The 15,840-nt window shown below is 44.8% G+C and overlaps 5 protein-coding genes across 5 annotated transcripts; 3 read left to right on the top strand and 2 right to left on the bottom strand.

Moving 5' to 3' along the window:
- Position 1: 1 nt before the first annotated feature.
- Positions 2-2,111, bottom strand: F4817DRAFT_292696 (uncharacterized protein). The gene is made up of 2 exons (XM_049299701.1): positions 1,090-2,111; positions 2-1,003 (listed from the first exon to the last, which is right to left on the bottom strand). The coding sequence occupies exons 1-2, from the start codon at positions 1,775-1,777 to the stop codon at positions 369-371; spliced, it is 1,323 nt and encodes a 440-aa protein (XP_049154308.1). The 5' UTR covers positions 1,778-2,111; the 3' UTR covers positions 2-368.
- A 935-nt stretch (positions 2,112-3,046) lies between these two features.
- F4817DRAFT_369209 (uncharacterized protein) lies at positions 3,047-4,555 on the top strand (the record flags this gene model as incomplete). The annotated part of the gene is made up of 1 exon (XM_049307330.1): positions 3,047-4,555. The coding sequence occupies exon 1, from the start codon at positions 3,293-3,295 to the stop codon at positions 4,553-4,555; it is 1,263 nt and encodes a 420-aa protein (XP_049154307.1). The 5' UTR covers positions 3,047-3,292.
- Positions 4,556-5,170: 615 nt separating this feature from the next.
- On the top strand, positions 5,171-7,858 carry F4817DRAFT_292648 (WD40 repeat-like protein). Its single transcript, XM_049299700.1, has one exon. It carries the CDS (start codon positions 5,401-5,403, stop codon positions 7,555-7,557), a length of 2,157 nt encoding a protein of 718 aa, XP_049154306.1. The 5' UTR covers positions 5,171-5,400; the 3' UTR covers positions 7,558-7,858.
- A 366-nt stretch (positions 7,859-8,224) lies between these two features.
- Positions 8,225-9,625, bottom strand: F4817DRAFT_320689 (ferritin-like domain-containing protein; the record flags this gene model as incomplete). The annotated part of the gene is made up of 1 exon (XM_049301210.1): positions 8,225-9,625. One exon carries the CDS (start codon positions 9,623-9,625, stop codon positions 8,225-8,227), a length of 1,401 nt encoding a protein of 466 aa, XP_049154305.1.
- A 2,977-nt stretch (positions 9,626-12,602) lies between these two features.
- Positions 12,603-15,768, top strand: F4817DRAFT_352536 (glycoside hydrolase family 92 protein). Its single transcript, XM_049305247.1, has 6 exons — positions 12,603-12,932; positions 12,982-14,044; positions 14,110-14,134; positions 14,250-14,758; positions 14,893-14,910; positions 14,967-15,768. The coding sequence occupies exons 1-6, from the start codon at positions 12,776-12,778 to the stop codon at positions 15,547-15,549; spliced, it is 2,355 nt and encodes a 784-aa protein (XP_049154304.1). The 5' UTR covers positions 12,603-12,775; the 3' UTR covers positions 15,550-15,768.
- Positions 15,769-15,840: the final 72 nt, after the last annotated feature.

The following is a 15,840-nucleotide window of genomic DNA, read 5'->3' as shown; positions in this document are numbered from 1 at the left end:
CGACTTGTTCCCGTTCATTTGGACTTATTATGAACTTGTATAGAATGCTCTTATAGGGTTGTAATGCCCATTGTTGGCCGGAGGCATCAAATGGTATCTTGTATTCTGCATAATGAGGACACGCTTGTGGTCGTTCAATAATTGTACCAGTCCAAATAGGCGACCATTTTCTTTCTCGGGTAGTAATTTAATCGATCGTGATTTCATCATGAATTACGGGTGCTAATCAACACAATATCTTAATCAATCAACGCAATTCCAAGACACCGCATTTTCTATAAACATCTTAATAAAGAAGAAAATGATTCTGCTGTCAACACGCTGTAAACACAAGGTATTTCATACGTGACAGTAATGTTTAACCCGAATTATATTGATAACATTGATTTACTCGCTATTGCGGGGTTCTGTCTTGACATCTCTGCAACCCATGCTTGGTGCTCCTTTGCGAGCTTGATGGGATCGTTCATCTCAAACGAATAATCGAATGGCATGTCGTCAGTAAGCGAGCCCAATTCCTGGTCGCCTGCGCCGTGTGAACTTTTACCGCCGACATGCTGAATCAAGACCGGGGTGACAGCCCAGCGCAAGCTATTATGATTATTGGCCCAATCCTCCAGAAATGTATCAACGGCAGCGTGGCTATCGTGAGTCTCGCGGTATAGGGGGAGCAAGTGATCGAGTACCTGACGCTGAGGAAATATGAGTCCTTGCGCGCAACAGCCGTACTTCTGCATAAGGTGAACGCCGGGTTCTTTTGGTAACATGCAATTACGGCCGGCCGCGAAGAATAGACCGATCAGCATGGGAGTACAAACTCCGCAGAGTAAGAAGAGGACCGAAGAGGTCAGAGTTTTACGAAGCATAACAATACGCCATCGAAGAGTCATCAAAATTAAAACTTCGGCAATTAGTATTGCTATGCTTGACTCGACATATAATGGCCATTCCTCGCTGTTCCAGCCGAGAAGCCTACCGTCATAGAAGACGCGCAGGTAGAGAACTACGTAGATGATAACTAAGTTAGTAATGGTTTATATGAAGATAATAATTTACGGGGCGTATCTTTGCTAATAGATCGAAACATACACCCATCTCGTCCGAGCTCCTGGGTCTTCCTCGCGGCAGTATGCAAAGCGCCGAGAGCTCGGTGATACCATCCATCTAAAGCAATCACGTCGTCCTCCAAGGTCATGATGTATTTAGCGGCGACTCTGGTGCATTCGCCTAGTAGTACCGTGTAATCGATCTTCTGCTTTCGAGCATGGGCTTCGTAGTCTCCGCTAATCTCGAGCTGGCGCACAAGGTCAGATGTTTCGACGTCGTCTGGGTAGGTTGGGAGATTGTCGGCCATGTTGATGAGCCAGGGTTGGTTGAAATCTTCGTGTTGGGATTGATCGGTGTGGGCTAGGAAGACGACAACGTAGATGCGTTGGCGTTCGAGATCATCTAAGCCGTCGAGCACCGACCCGAGGGTTTCTTTCAAATAAGAGAACCCATGCCGGCTCACCGAGGCAATGCCGATACAAAGTTCGGGAACGGTGGAGTTGGCGACCCATTTTGTCGGGGTATGCAGCGTAGCTAGATCTGCATACTTCCGGGCCTGCGCCTTGCGAAAGGAAGAATATGTCAGGACGCGAGCGGATTCGGGCCTAAAAAAGAAGGAAGACGGATCGCGATAGCACTTGGACCGCAAGTAGAGAGCGATTATAGCATAGCAGAGCAGAAAACTCAAAAAGAACGACACGACGCCGCGATTTGGAGTTGTAGCGAGCATCTGAAAGCCGCTAGCTCTCTCCCTCGCTCCCAGGGAATCAACAACTTCCCCCCTTGACGCGTTGAACTTGATATATAAGAAATAGCGATTCTACCGGTGGAAGAGAGAGCGAGCTTTAATTGGTGCTTAACACTTGGAAATTACCAATTGGCAATTAGTAGTGGGTAGTTGGTAGTTGGTAGCTGGAAGAAGTCAACCAGGCTGGCCGGATAATGGACCTCCATATTGGAGGTCGATAGTGGTAGTTAGTAATCCAAAATTGGCCTAGGTAATCACGACTATGCGTTAACAATCCTATCCGATACAACCGATAATAACAAATTATTGATGGAGGATTGTAGATTCTATGCTTGTAAATCGTATGCCCAGACTTTGCCTAGAACTTGCCCAGTCGTTGTGCCACTGTGGCGGAGTGGCTGTGCATTCAGTTCCCATGATATTGCCTTATATCGTGTCATACACGTCTTGCTATAATGTTTAGGGTTTTATATTCAAGTCCAGCGACTCTAAGTAGGTACTTAAGCTAATCTGTAAACCCTCGACCTCACTTTTATTTTCCTTCATATTTATGTTATGATGTTTAACTCTCTTGATATTTACTTAACAACGAACAATTACGCTTACGGTATTATTACGGTTCGTACGGAGTATTAGAGAGCCGTAATAAAAGACTTATAGGCAACCTCAAAGCTTACCACGAGGGGGGCTACAGCGCAAACGCCGTGTCAAGATCACTGTATCTCAGTGTGTATATTGAGTGAGTTAGCTAACTAGGAGACTAAGTTCTATCAGTACGCGACAGTTTAGCAAGGATTTAGGTAGACGGAAAGAATCTTTCTAGGACTATAAAACAAACGACTTTATCTATAGCTACGAAATAGCATAAGTGTATTGACTTAGTAATTGGATTCATGCTTAAATTTCCTCGTCATGTTGTTAATATTGTGAATTCTATTAGGGGTTTGGGATGTTTAGCAACCTGCCCACAAAGAATTCTAGAGATTTCAATTGTGAAGAAGCCTCTTTTGATCTTAACTAGACGCTAGGTTGGATCGCCATCCCCCAAGCATAATTTCTTGTCTTTTCCTTACTCGCTTTCAAGGACAAAGGGGCACTAGGTGCCGGCCGAAACCGAAGTTTGACCTCTGATTCAGTTTGTAGCCCATTGTGCTCGTAGGTCGTCGGATTCGGCGGAGCACAAAGATATATTAAGAGCTCACGCTGTTAGGAACGCCCACGGCCACCTTTGTTAACAGGCGCGAATATCTTAATAACTCCAACAGCAACCAGCCGACGCATCAATTACCCAATAGGTCTGGCCTACTACGCAGTACTACTCCCCAGTGGTGTAATAAACTATACTAGAACTCACCTGTATTTTATAGCGATACACAAACTACACATAGACACGGCTGTTGATGGTATAAGGAGCTCAATATCACGAGTGTCATACGAAATACTACCCAAGGCTTATCATCATTTGGGATCCTCTATCATTTAAGGCAAGAACAAAACATGCCGGACACCTCGCCAGCGCAAGTACTATGCGGGACTCAAGGATCGGACCAAGGACAATGCCGACAAAGGCATATAGAACTGCCTGGTAGTAACTTACCTGAACCGCCCAATGGCTGGCCAGATATAAGAGGTCTCAATCAGCTTCAGGCCAGCCGCGAGGAATGGCTCAATGGTGATGCTCTTGATAAAGCGCTAAAGGTGTATCAGAACAGCTTGCCGAAGTTGGCCAGGGACATGATCCACATCGCAGACACGAGTATTGAAGGAATATTTGGGACAAGCCAGAAGACGTTTGAGGACATATTGACAAGAAACTATGGCAGATTCTGCCGGAGCCTTAAACGGACCGAATATACCCTGTGGCCGCTGAACATTTATGGTAACCATTGGGAATTAGGTGTTATCCGTAAAGCGAATCCGACTAAGAAAGATGAGGGATGGACAAGAATTGTTCAGTTAGGCATTGTCGATTCGTGGGAAGATAAACAGAGGGGGCCCAGAAGACAATTCGCTGAAAGTCGATTACAAAGGTTCCTCAGAAAAAACCAATTCACGTTTGCTCGAGATCACCAGCGCTATATATCGACAGCCCGGCAGTTAGACGCTTGGAGCTGCGGTCTCCGAACGTTTTGGGCAGCAAGGCATGTTATGAACCGGATAGTGGATATGGTGCAAGGTGATGTCTATCATTACAACGAAAACCTCTGGGAAGGCATGACCGGGTGGTTTAACCCCGACTTGGTGCGATGGGAGATGATTGGCCTTACCGCATACGAAGCTGTTCGGGAAATGGGCTATAGAGCACGTATCGCGGTGGAAGTGGTTAGAACTGCTCGGGACGGAGCTGAAGACGTAGATGCGGCAACTTTGATGGAGCCGCCGGAGGGCGGGGACTCAGTCGTAGTATACAACGCAGAAACTAGAAAGCGAGGGAGAGAAGATGATGACGAGGCACTGCCTTCCACTTCAAGAAGAAAGACCCAGAAACTAGCGGTCTCTAATAAACCGAAAGTAGCACCGGATTATACGCCAGCTGATAATTATGAGGCCTTCGAGAAGAAAACCAACCCGGTCTTCCCGCCTCAGGCAGGCCGTAAAACACGTAGTCTTCCTACGACAAAGACACCTGCCCAAGACCAGGAGGGCGCTCAGACAGCCTCAACCAGAGGGAGGGATACAAGGGTTCGAAGGCGAGGAGAGAGGGGCGGCAGGGGCAACAGGAGTAACAGGGGAAATAGGGCCAATAGGGGTAGGAATTAGCCGTTCCTTTGATAATTCCGAAGCCTACTACTTATTAGTCTGTGGGAAAACTTGATGATTGTGGATTGGAGAGTGATCGGGATAGGGGGATACGGAGGTATGGGAACAGGGGACGTGGGACGTTTAGAGATGTAAGAGTCTTAGGTGGGAGTTGAGGCGCTTTAGCCCTACATGTAATTTGTAAATTTTACGGCTCTTTTACTTATATTGAGATTATGCTTGAGGATTTTGTATGATTAATTTGTCACTTATTATTAGATACGTGATATGTTAAGCACGCGGTGCATACTTGTATCAGCCTGACTTGTATAGAGGAGGTTAGGAGGTACAGTATGTGAACATACACACATATATAAGCACCTAATATGCGGAATTGTGCCCCTAAGCATGATATCCTACCTAACATATGTTGGAAGTGCTTAAGAACTTTACATAGGTATATGACGCACTTAATCTAGATGTACATCTGTATGCATCAATGGCTCACATTTTTATTGAGTCTTGGCAGCGAGGTTAAATGCCCCATATATGCATAAGTCCATACATATACACAACCCTTGCTTTATGCATATCTTCATTTATCTTTCATTTATCCGACTAGCTAATCTCTTACGCGCTCGGCCGTCATTGTTGTATAATTTCTGGTTAGCTTGATCATCTTTTCCCTCTTCACTTTTCATACATTTAAGTAGACATATTTCTTTAATATTCCTAATATTGCTAAAATAGCTACAGCATATACTAAAGTATCCCGAACGAGGCTCTATAATGCTATTCGTAGGTTGGGACATAATCGCGCTTTGTCGTAGTCGATCGTAGTCGATCGTAGTCGATAGCATTCAGCCATGGACGACTTTGACCGAGACTCCAATGCGAGCTCGGATAACGAACACGATGACGATATTATGATCCACGAAGCGGACGGCGATGCTGATGCCGACGTAGATGTAGATGGCGAGGACGAGAATGACAATCCAGATCACGACGAAGACGACAATGACAACGATAATGACAACGAAAATGACGAAGAGGAAGACGACGATCCCGACCAGCACGAGAATGAAGACGAAGAAGACGCTCATGACCACCAGCAACCGAACGGCTTGGCTAACCCGGCCGTCACTCGAACCTCGGCTACCCCCGGTCCTCTCGCTACTCCCAGGTGGAAGCCCAAGGTTCGCCCGGAAGCGCTCACCGCAGCTACGTACGATATCGTTCCGACTATGGCAGCTCCCATGGCTACCAGTGTCAATGCGATAGCTATAACCCCTGATCTTCGTTACTGGATGACGGGTGGAAGTGACGGATACATCAGGAAGTACGACGGGCCTGCTACAATCAACGGTAAGACCCTCCTGACTGTAGCGCAGCGTCATCCGTTCGTCGACTCGGTAACTAAGGCTGGTGTCTTGATGTCGTATTGGGAAAATGCCGAGCCCCAACCTGCCCCTGTGCGACAAGAAGACTTGGTCCTCAGCCCCGTCTACAGTCTAGCTGTCCACTCCCAGGCCTTGTGGCTCCTGTCCGGCCTCGAGAGCGGCGGTATTAATCTCCAAAGCGTGCGTCACGACGAGGGGAAACGGATTGCATGTCTCAAGAAGCATACCAATGCCGTCAGCGTTCTGACTCTTTCTCCGGATGAGAAGAGCGTACTGAGTGGCAGCTGGGATAAGAATATATTTGACTGGGATCTGAATACGGGACAGGTGGCGCGTCAGTTTGATGGAAGTGGAGGACAGATTTCTGCCGTCGAGATTCGGCCCATGGGGGGACAACCGATTCCCCCGGAAGCTAGCGAAGAGGAGATACCGAGCGATACGTTCTTTAGCAATAATACGCATCCTGGTGCCGACGGCGACTTAAAGTTTGAGATGGATGACGCATTTGGTATGGATATCGACACTGGCGTGAACGGTATAGGAGTTAACGGCGTTTCTGACCAGATGGCTAATGGGAGAGACGCCATGCCTGATGGTCGAGGGAGTCCCGCGCATGACAGCCTATTTGGTGGCAGCCCAACAGTCGGCTCCGATCTCTTCGGTGATAACGACGGCATGGGCGCTTATGAGGGGGACGACGACAACGAATTTTCCCGAGCGATGATGCAAGATTCGGCTCAGGATGCCAACGTTGCGATAGGCAATTATAATATGTCTGGTCCAGCCTTTGAACCAGGATCGGGTCAAGTGCCAACGACTCAGCCTCTTCCTAATTCGAACTCCTCAGACCCTACTCTATTTGGCGACAATGCGCTCAGTTCTTTTGGGACCGACGTAAATCTCGACCCGTCGTCTCTGCCCTCCATGCCGGAGTTTTCGCAGTCAATAAACCCGGGCGACAACACGTTACGATCGCAGCTAGCAGATATGCCGTTGCCACCTGCTCAGGGTGGCCAAGAGGAGTTGCCTCAGTCACCGTCCGCTGTTTTCGCCGCCCCGCCCCCTGCGCATTACGATATGACACAGACTTCGGATAGTACTTTTCTTTCCGCGTCCATTGACGGGACCTTACGTATTTGGGATCGTCGAATGCAAAATCCCGTGGCGCGTATTGGGAACAGGCCTGGTATCCCTCCTTGGTGCATGGGGGCGTGCTGGAGCCCGGATGGCAATTGGATATACGCGGGCAGGAGAAACGGCACGGTGGAGGAATTTAGCATACAGAAGGCAAAGGGCGGTCGCGTGGGTTGGCAACCAGAACGGGTTTTCAAGTTTCCTGGTGGGAGCGGACCGGTTAGCTGCGTTCGATCAATGGTCAACGGACGGCATCTAGTTTGTGCCTCTCACGATATTCTTCGACTTTACGATCTTCGCTCCGAGCATTCGTCTAAGCACTCGCCACCGCCTTTCCTGATTATCCCTGGCCCGCCACGCGCCGGCGTCATATCTAGCTTATACATCGACCCGTCAAGCCGCTTCATGATATCAGCTGCGGGGAACCGAGGCTGGGAAGGGACAACTACCGAAGTGCTTATTGGATACGAAATAAACGTTCCATCGTGATAGCACCTGCATTTGTATTCATAATACGCGTATGCGAAATGCAGCCGCCCGCCGGTATTCTATCGGACTTACCCGATCAATACTAATTCGGAACTTTGGGATTTCCGTGCGCGCTACTATCGCGAGCCTTATGGCCGTTATTTGCACGGCTTTTCTCTCTCTTTTTAATCCGTTGATTTAACAGCTTATTTGGAAAAGTAGATACCCGGCGTTTGATTTGGAAACGGCGAAACGGAGTCATGCTGCTTTCTACGAGGTTGGGCGGAATTCATGTTCCAAGGACTATCACTAGATGACGGGATAAGAATTGGCGACAATATCCCTACGGTATCTCAGCGTGGTGCTTTGCAAGGAGGTACGAGTCTTTGGAGTAAGTGGTGGATACATCCGAACATGTTCCTGATATTGTCATTCACTCTAGTAACGGTATAATATCGATAGCGTGGAGAGAGCAATCACGACTGAAAAGTTTGGCTAGCTTGGTTTCTGATCTATTGTGGCTATGAAGTGCATCTTGTGCGCGTAACAAGATACCTTTGCGGCCTATGTCTTGATCCCGCCTAGTTTCTTGTCGTTTCTCTTCTTACCCTCCCCTGACATATTGGCTTCAAGCAGCCTGTTCTCCATACTCAGTCTGCACTGGAAAATGAATTGTGAAAGCCGCAGCTTATCCCGCTTGGTAGATGGCTAATGCATTGACGTGTGGGTTGATCTGCGTGAGGTTGAATGGTGTGACGTATAAATCGTCGTCTGTGATGGCCAAGAAGATGGTACCGTTCACAGCCGGATCACCTTCGTATGTCGAGGTGTTGGGTTGAATGGTATATGCAGTGTTGCCACTGATATTCTGTAAGGGGGTATAGGTGACGTTGAGCTGAGAGACCCAGGCGGCGAACCTAGGATGTCCTGCCGACGTGCTAGTGACGTAGCTGTTGTTAGGCCCGATGGAATTTCCAGGGCTATCCCACTCCAGGAAGATTTGACGGCCGGGATATGATAACGGGGTGGTCCTATTATGGGTGATGGCCGGCCCGCAGTTTTGACCGATGCCACCGCGCAGACAGCTCTCTGCCGCTGAGATATTTCGAGTGCTGAGTGTGTTCGCGTACCCGCCGGTGGTCTCGTTCCAGGCGACAGAACCGTTGACGCGAGCTGGGTTTGGCTGGTTGATGACGCGTAGTGAAGGGAAGTTCTGCCAGATCAGGCGAGTCTGGTTAGCTGGACACGACGAGATATACGGGGCCAGGAGGGTCCACGCCCAGGATTGTGGGATGCCTATCTCAAACCACACAGGCATAGGAAAGAGGCCATCGAACTGGCGAAAGATGAGCTGCTGTCGTGCCTCTGTTGTGATAGACTGCAAAAGTATCTGAGCCGTTTCACGCGAATCAAGATGATTCAGGAAGCCATATACGCCCGACTCTCCCCAGCGGGTTAATTTCTGGTTGAAGTCGATGAATTCTCGCACGCTTGTCACTGGGTAGTTGTAAGTACACTGGACCGGAGCGTTATCCCCCAGCAAGTTGGTCATAGCTGTAGCATGACCAACTTCTTGCTCAGCCATGAACTGGATGAGATACCGATCTTCGGCATTCAATCCGGCGTCCTCGAACTCTTTGGCGGAGAACCTGGCTAAACCCCAGTGGAAGAGATCGAGCTCGATCCACTCTTGGTAGAGGGTTAGCGCAATGGACTCATAGTCAAAATCGCTTATTACACGATACACTGGCTCGGACCCGTTGGTTCCCAGGCCACCGGCGGGCGTGTACGGTGCGGGTTGTGGTTGGTGAAGCTGCCCGTCTGCAGGATATTGCAGCTTGTACGGCTCTGGTGGCCTGACTGGAATGGTTGAAGCCGTGACCTCGGTGGAGAGTGCGCCGGTTGTAGTAGCCGGTGGGCCGGTGTATGGGCCGTGAGAGGTCACGTTCGTCACGGGAACAACAGGGACTGTCGTGGTCGCATCGGATTGCACGGTAGTTTGAGCTTCAGATACGAAGGGGACTGCAAGAGAGTATGGCACAACGAGTGCCAGGACGCCGGCACTTGCTAAACCGATGAAGTGTGCCATGATTATTGTTACGCTGACTCTAACAACGAAAAAAACGAAACGGATACAAATGCCCGTACGACTAACTACTCGTTAAAAGCCAAATGCGTCGAGGGTTTATATGCGGTTTATATGCGGTAAGATTCTATGGTATAGCTGCACGGTCGAGTTACCATGACGAGTCGAAGTATCTCTCGGTCAAGTTATCCGTCTTTGTCCAGATTCTTAGCGTCATAGACAAATTCGAAATGGCCAGTTGGTATAGAACCTGGATATCGCTTTGTCGTAGTGAGTGGCTAGGATCCGGGATATTCCTCGCCAAATAATAAGTCATGTATTCCGTGATGGTTACGTTACGAAAGCGTAATCCCATTTCACATTGCCAACATCGGAGGCCATGATAAAGAGGCGGCATACACGTCATTTATTTACTGGGAAACCTTTAATTGCCCCCTTGGCGTTTTGACCTAGCAGAGGAATTTGCTTCTCACGGTCTATTCGTCATCAACACACGAAATACGCGTGGAATGAACTATCGAGACGTCTTAGCCCGCAGTAGAAAGAGGCGTATGCCAAACTTTTGGGTAGTCTTTTTGGATGAGGAGCGGGAGTCAAAAGGATAAGGTTAGTTTGGACCGCTGTCATTATCCGATAATGACAGGCCGGGATGCTACAGTGGGTCGAAAAAATAAACGTCAAATATTTTTTTACCTTGCCAATAATCAAATATTACATTATTACCCTTTGATTTTAATACTTAATTGTATAGTTAATTTGTAATTAATGTTTTAATAAATTTATAAATAAATATTTTAAAAATAAGGTTTTAATTTAATATATATATTAATTAATTAATATTTAATATATTAATTATTTATTTTAATAACCGCGGTTAATTTTTTAATTATAATAAAAATTAAATTATTTAATATATTTTTTTCGAATTTATTTTATATTTTTAACGTTATATGTATAAATAATTTTAAAAAAGTAATATTAAAAAGTATTAACGTTAATTTAAAATGTTTAATATAAATTTTATTTTTAAATATTTTTTATAAATTTTTAATAAAGTTAAAATTAAGTAAATAAAAAAGTTAATTTATTAAAATAATTTTTATTTTATTTTATTTATTTGCGTAATTAATTTATAATTATATAAGTTTTATAAATAAATACGTTATTTATAATAAATATATTATTTTATTAGTAAATTTACGGGAGGATTTTTTGTAAAATTTTTAAAATAATAAAATTTATAACGCCGGTACGTTTAATATTAAAATTTTTATATAAATCGATTAATAAAATTTGTTTTTTTTATTTAAATAAACTTTAAAATATTTATAAATATTTTATTAATTTTATTTTTAATTAAATATATTTTTTAAATAATTTTTTATTTTAAAATTTACATTTTATTAAATTATATATAAGTTAAATTAAATGTAAAATTTTAAAAAATGGTTTATTTTTTAATAAAACATTTATATTTGTTATTTACTTTTTTTTTAAATTATCGTTAATTTGTTTAAAAAAAGTTAACGTTTTTAATATAAAAAAGGTTTTTTTACGTATTTCCGGGTAAAAGCCAAACATTTATCGGTATATTTTTATAATAATTTCGGTTTATAAAACGTTTTATAATATATTATATTTTATTTTTAAAGTTATGTTATAATAATGCGGTTATATACCCGTAAACTAATTCCGAAAAAAAGTTAAAAAAACAAAATAAAAAGGTTTTAATTAATAAATTAAATAATATATTTTTTATTTTATAATTTAAATTTATGGTAACACTTTTAATTAAAACGTAAAACGGTTAATTTTTAAACTTTATATTAAACATTAATTTAATAAAAATTTTAAACTAAAATATTTTTAATTATTTTAATTTAATTGGTTAAAAGGTTTATTTTAAAAATAAATTTAATTTTTGTTTTTTTATAAAGAAATAAATACTTTTTAAGCCTTTTAAGACTTAGTAGTGGTATAAAAGCCATTGTTGAAAAGATAAGGTATATTAAAATTAAGTAACGCAACTTTTCGCGTTTATACTTTTGACGTTTATTTTTTCGCCCCACTGTAGGATGTTAACGAGGGACTTCCCTGTGCTGCTGTAAGGGAAAACTATATCTCTCTTCGTCCCTTACAATATCCTAGAGGGCGAACTTTAAAGTTTGACATCAGATCTGAATTCTCGACCCTTTCTACCATGTGAATACGATAAGTAATACTCGGTCCCTGACTCCAAGTCATGTCCAGGTAGGTTACGGTGACGTTGCCCAGTGTAGAGCTGAGGCCGAGGTCCATGGCCGCGATAGTGAACTTGGCGTCAGTAGGTACCCAGTCTTCCCGTTCGTGCTACACCTAAGCAGATAAGTTGTTATATATTGAGCTTCGCCTTCTTACTGCTCGTAATATATTAATGCCTTTCGGGATTAGGTGGAGTTCTCAACTTGGTAGACCGTTACAAATTAATGCAACCAACTATAACTAATACTTAGCCAAAATACCCGTAAACGTATGCTCTTCTTAATTGCATTTGGTTTGAATAGCGAAATCTTAATCGCCTACCAGAATCGCCGTGAAAAGACATTGTTTACGCTGTTGTTAAATAATGTACCTTAAGAGGTAGGTAGGTAAGTCATTTATTTACCGGATTCCGTGGACAAGTCCCTTGCTTATAACCCCTCACGAGCGTGGTACTACGTATTATAGTCAAAGCAGCGCACTAGGTGTGTTATATCAATGTAAGAGGTATTAACAATACTCCCATATGGATAAGCTAGGTAACCCTGGGGATATTCAATGTTATACTAGCTCGTCTCTTCGCACTCTTCTAATTCGTTTGGACTGGTGTTCATCTTGGGGCGCTGCATTCCGTAGGAAGGAATACTTACTTACTTGGTAGGTAGACAGGTAGATAATCTTTATTCAAATGCTAGAATATCAGTGCTCTCCACAATTATGAAGATCACCGCATGGCCGTTTAGGTAACCTTCGTGAGGTCACCCATTTCAGGAAGGTCGCAAGACGCCACCGTCTAGGGAGTAGATTTGACGCAGTGTTATTCTGGACTTGCCGGCTTTGATTTTCTCTTTTGCATCGATTTTTGCAGTAAGGATATATCATTCATAGTCCTACCATAGCGGTCCTTATTGGCTTATGATGGCATGTCGGCAACTGTCTTTCGTGACCCCGCAACTTATTTACCTTTTTTCCACGATCTTTCCTCTCGCTGCACTCTGTGTCGATGTGCTCCAATTCGTGGATCCTCTTATTGGTAGCACTAACGGCGGAAATGTATTCGCGGGTGCCACAAGTATGTCCTCCTATTTCCCAGTAGACATCTACTAAACACAACATTGCAGGGCCATACGCTTTGGCAAAGCCTGTCGCGGATGTGGATGGACAGAATACCGGGGGTTTCGCAACCGATGGCTCAAGTATCACGGGCTTCTCAGCAGCTCATGACAGCGGCACGGGCGGGAACCCTAGCCTAGGAAACTTTCCTTTATTCCCTCAGATATGTCCTGGGGGTGACGTGAATAATTGTAACTTCCTCATAAGCGAGAGGGCCACTCACTACATAGAGGATTCGGTGGTTGCTCGACCGGGCTACTTCGGGGTGGAATTGGTCTCGGGGATAAAGGCCACAATGACCTCTAGCGATCACGCTGCATTATATAAGTTCGAATTTCCGACAGGGGATGATCAGTATCCCCTAATGCTACTCGATTTGACGGACCTATGGAAAAGCCGCCAAAATGCTTCAGTTAGCGTAGACGCCGAAAGCGGGCGGCTGAAGGGAAATGGCACATTCCTCCCTAGTTTCGGACCTGGGTCGTACGTGATGCACTTCTGCGTGGACTTCTTTGGCGGCGATGTCATTGAAAATGGGGTATGGGTCAATAATCGAGCAGGCACGGATCCGAAAGAACTTTTCGTCACTCGTGGTTTCAACCTCTTCTATTTAGAAGCCGGCGGGTGGGTTGGATTCAGCAACCTGGCTAACAATACCTTAACCGCTAGGATGGGAATAAGTTTCGTAAGTGCTGATCAGGCTTGCCGGCGGGCAGCAGAGGAAATTCCCAGCCCGCTTAACGACTTCGACGGACTCGTGTCCGATGCGGAAGATGCGTGGCGAGAGAAGTTGAGCCCGATATCTGTTGATGCTGGCGGTGCGAGTGAGGAATTCCAAACTAGTTTCTGGAGCGGTCTGTATCGCACTATGATCTCTCCCCAGAACTATACCGACGAAAACCCGTACTGGAATAGTGGGATACCATACTTCGACTCATTTTATTGTATTTGGGATTCGTTCCGCGTTCAGCATCCGCTCCTCACCATCCTTGATCCACACGCGCAAATTCAGATGGTCAACTCGCTTTTAGATATTTATAAGCACGAGGGCTGGCTACCCGATTGTCACATGTAAGATGTTATTACTTGGATCAATTTACGCAAGACTAAACTAACCCAACATCCTACGTATCCAGGTCACTCAGCAACGGCTGGACCCAGGTAAGGGAATCTGGATTTATTCATTAACATCAGTGTCTATCGAATTACCTCTGATTTCACTTCTTTTCTCGTTAAACTTTTATACGTATGAAATACTTACTATCTCATATTACAGGGTGGCTCAAATGCAGATGTTGTACTTGTCGATGCTTACGTCAAAAATCTTACAGGCATCAGCTGGGACGTCGCGCTCGAGGCTATCATCCAGGACGCCGAAGTTGAACCATTGGAATGGGCATATCACGGCCGGGGTGGCCTACGGAGCTGGAAGGATCTCCAATATATTCCTTACCTAGATTTTGATCCGGTAGGATTCGGTACTAACTCGCGCAGTATTTCGAGGACGCTCGAATACGCATATAATGACTATTGTCTCGCCACATTAGCGCGAGGGCTCGGGAGAGATGATTTATACGATAAGTATGTTCTGAGAAGTGCTAACTGGCAGTACCTATGGAAGTCAGACCAGCGCTCGGTTATCGATGGAAATGATACTGGATTTACGGGCTTCGTGGAGCCAAAGTACCAAAACGGTACTTGGGGATTTCAAGACCCGATTGCATGTTCGGCGCTTGCAAGCTTTTGCTCGCTCACCACCAATCCTAGTGAGACCTTTGAGGCCAGGTGAGTATCTCAAGTATACTATCTTCTTGGTTAAAGTGAGAGAGTGTGCGGGAATTTATACAGTGACCCATTTCTTTCCATATGCTCTTAATTAAAGTACTAAATATGGTGGTTACTGATTCCCAACCCGACAGTATTTGGCAATACCAGTTGTAAGTAACAGATTTATTCCAGGCGAAGCGTTCCATATGGCTGACAAACTCAACAGCCTTGTCCCACAGTCGATGTCTGCCTTAATCGAGCTAATGGGGACCGAAGAGCCATTTATTCAGCGCCTCGACTTCTTTCACGCGTCAGGACTAGCTGATATCTCTAATGAGCCCGTTTTCTCTACGGTATATTTGTATCATTATGCCGGTCGTCCTGGGCTATCCACTAAACGGCTACACACCTATATCCCGTCGGCATTTAACACGTCCCACGGGGGACTCCCCGGAAATGATGATTCAGGTTCGATGGGCGCATTCGTCGTATTTGGGATGATAGGCCTCTTCCCGATATCTGGGCAAGATGTGTACCTCATTTCGGCGCCATTTTTTCGGGAGGTCAACATAACGAGTCCTCTGACGGGGAAGACGGCACAGATCAAAACCGTCGGATTCGATGCCGGATACAAAAATATTTACATACAGAACGTGACAGTAAACGGCAAACCGTGGACTAAATCTTGGATCGGCCACTCCCTTTTTAACGAGGGGTGGACGATGGAACTGGTGCTTGGAAGCCAGGAGTCTGAATGGGGCACCAAATTAGAAGATCGACCACCTAGTTGGGGTGAGGTGATGGTGTGATTAATAGAGCGCATACCTAGGTACCTGGGGACCTAGATACCGAATGTCTTATATACCAATATATTCAACATGTTCTTGGCAAGTAACAATAGCAACGACGAACGTAAGATATCAAGCGAGCCAAGAACATTACATGGTAATTGACTAGGTTAGTTAAACCATACCACAATAGAGATTTACCTAAATAGAATTGGGGAGAAGTATAAATTACCCAAAGCACTTAAAGAAGGTAGATCTGGTATTATATGAGGAAATGATAGATTTTTGTGAACGATATGTTGGCCTGTTATT

The sequence above is a fragment of the Daldinia loculata genome (genome assembly GCF_022478755.1).
Source record: "Daldinia loculata strain CBS 113971 unplaced genomic scaffold F4817scaffold_85, whole genome shotgun sequence".
NCBI classification, from domain to species: domain Eukaryota; kingdom Fungi; phylum Ascomycota; class Sordariomycetes; order Xylariales; family Hypoxylaceae; genus Daldinia; species Daldinia loculata.
Note: the sequence above shows the minus strand (reverse complement) of the source record. Positions and strands in the feature narration are given on the sequence as shown.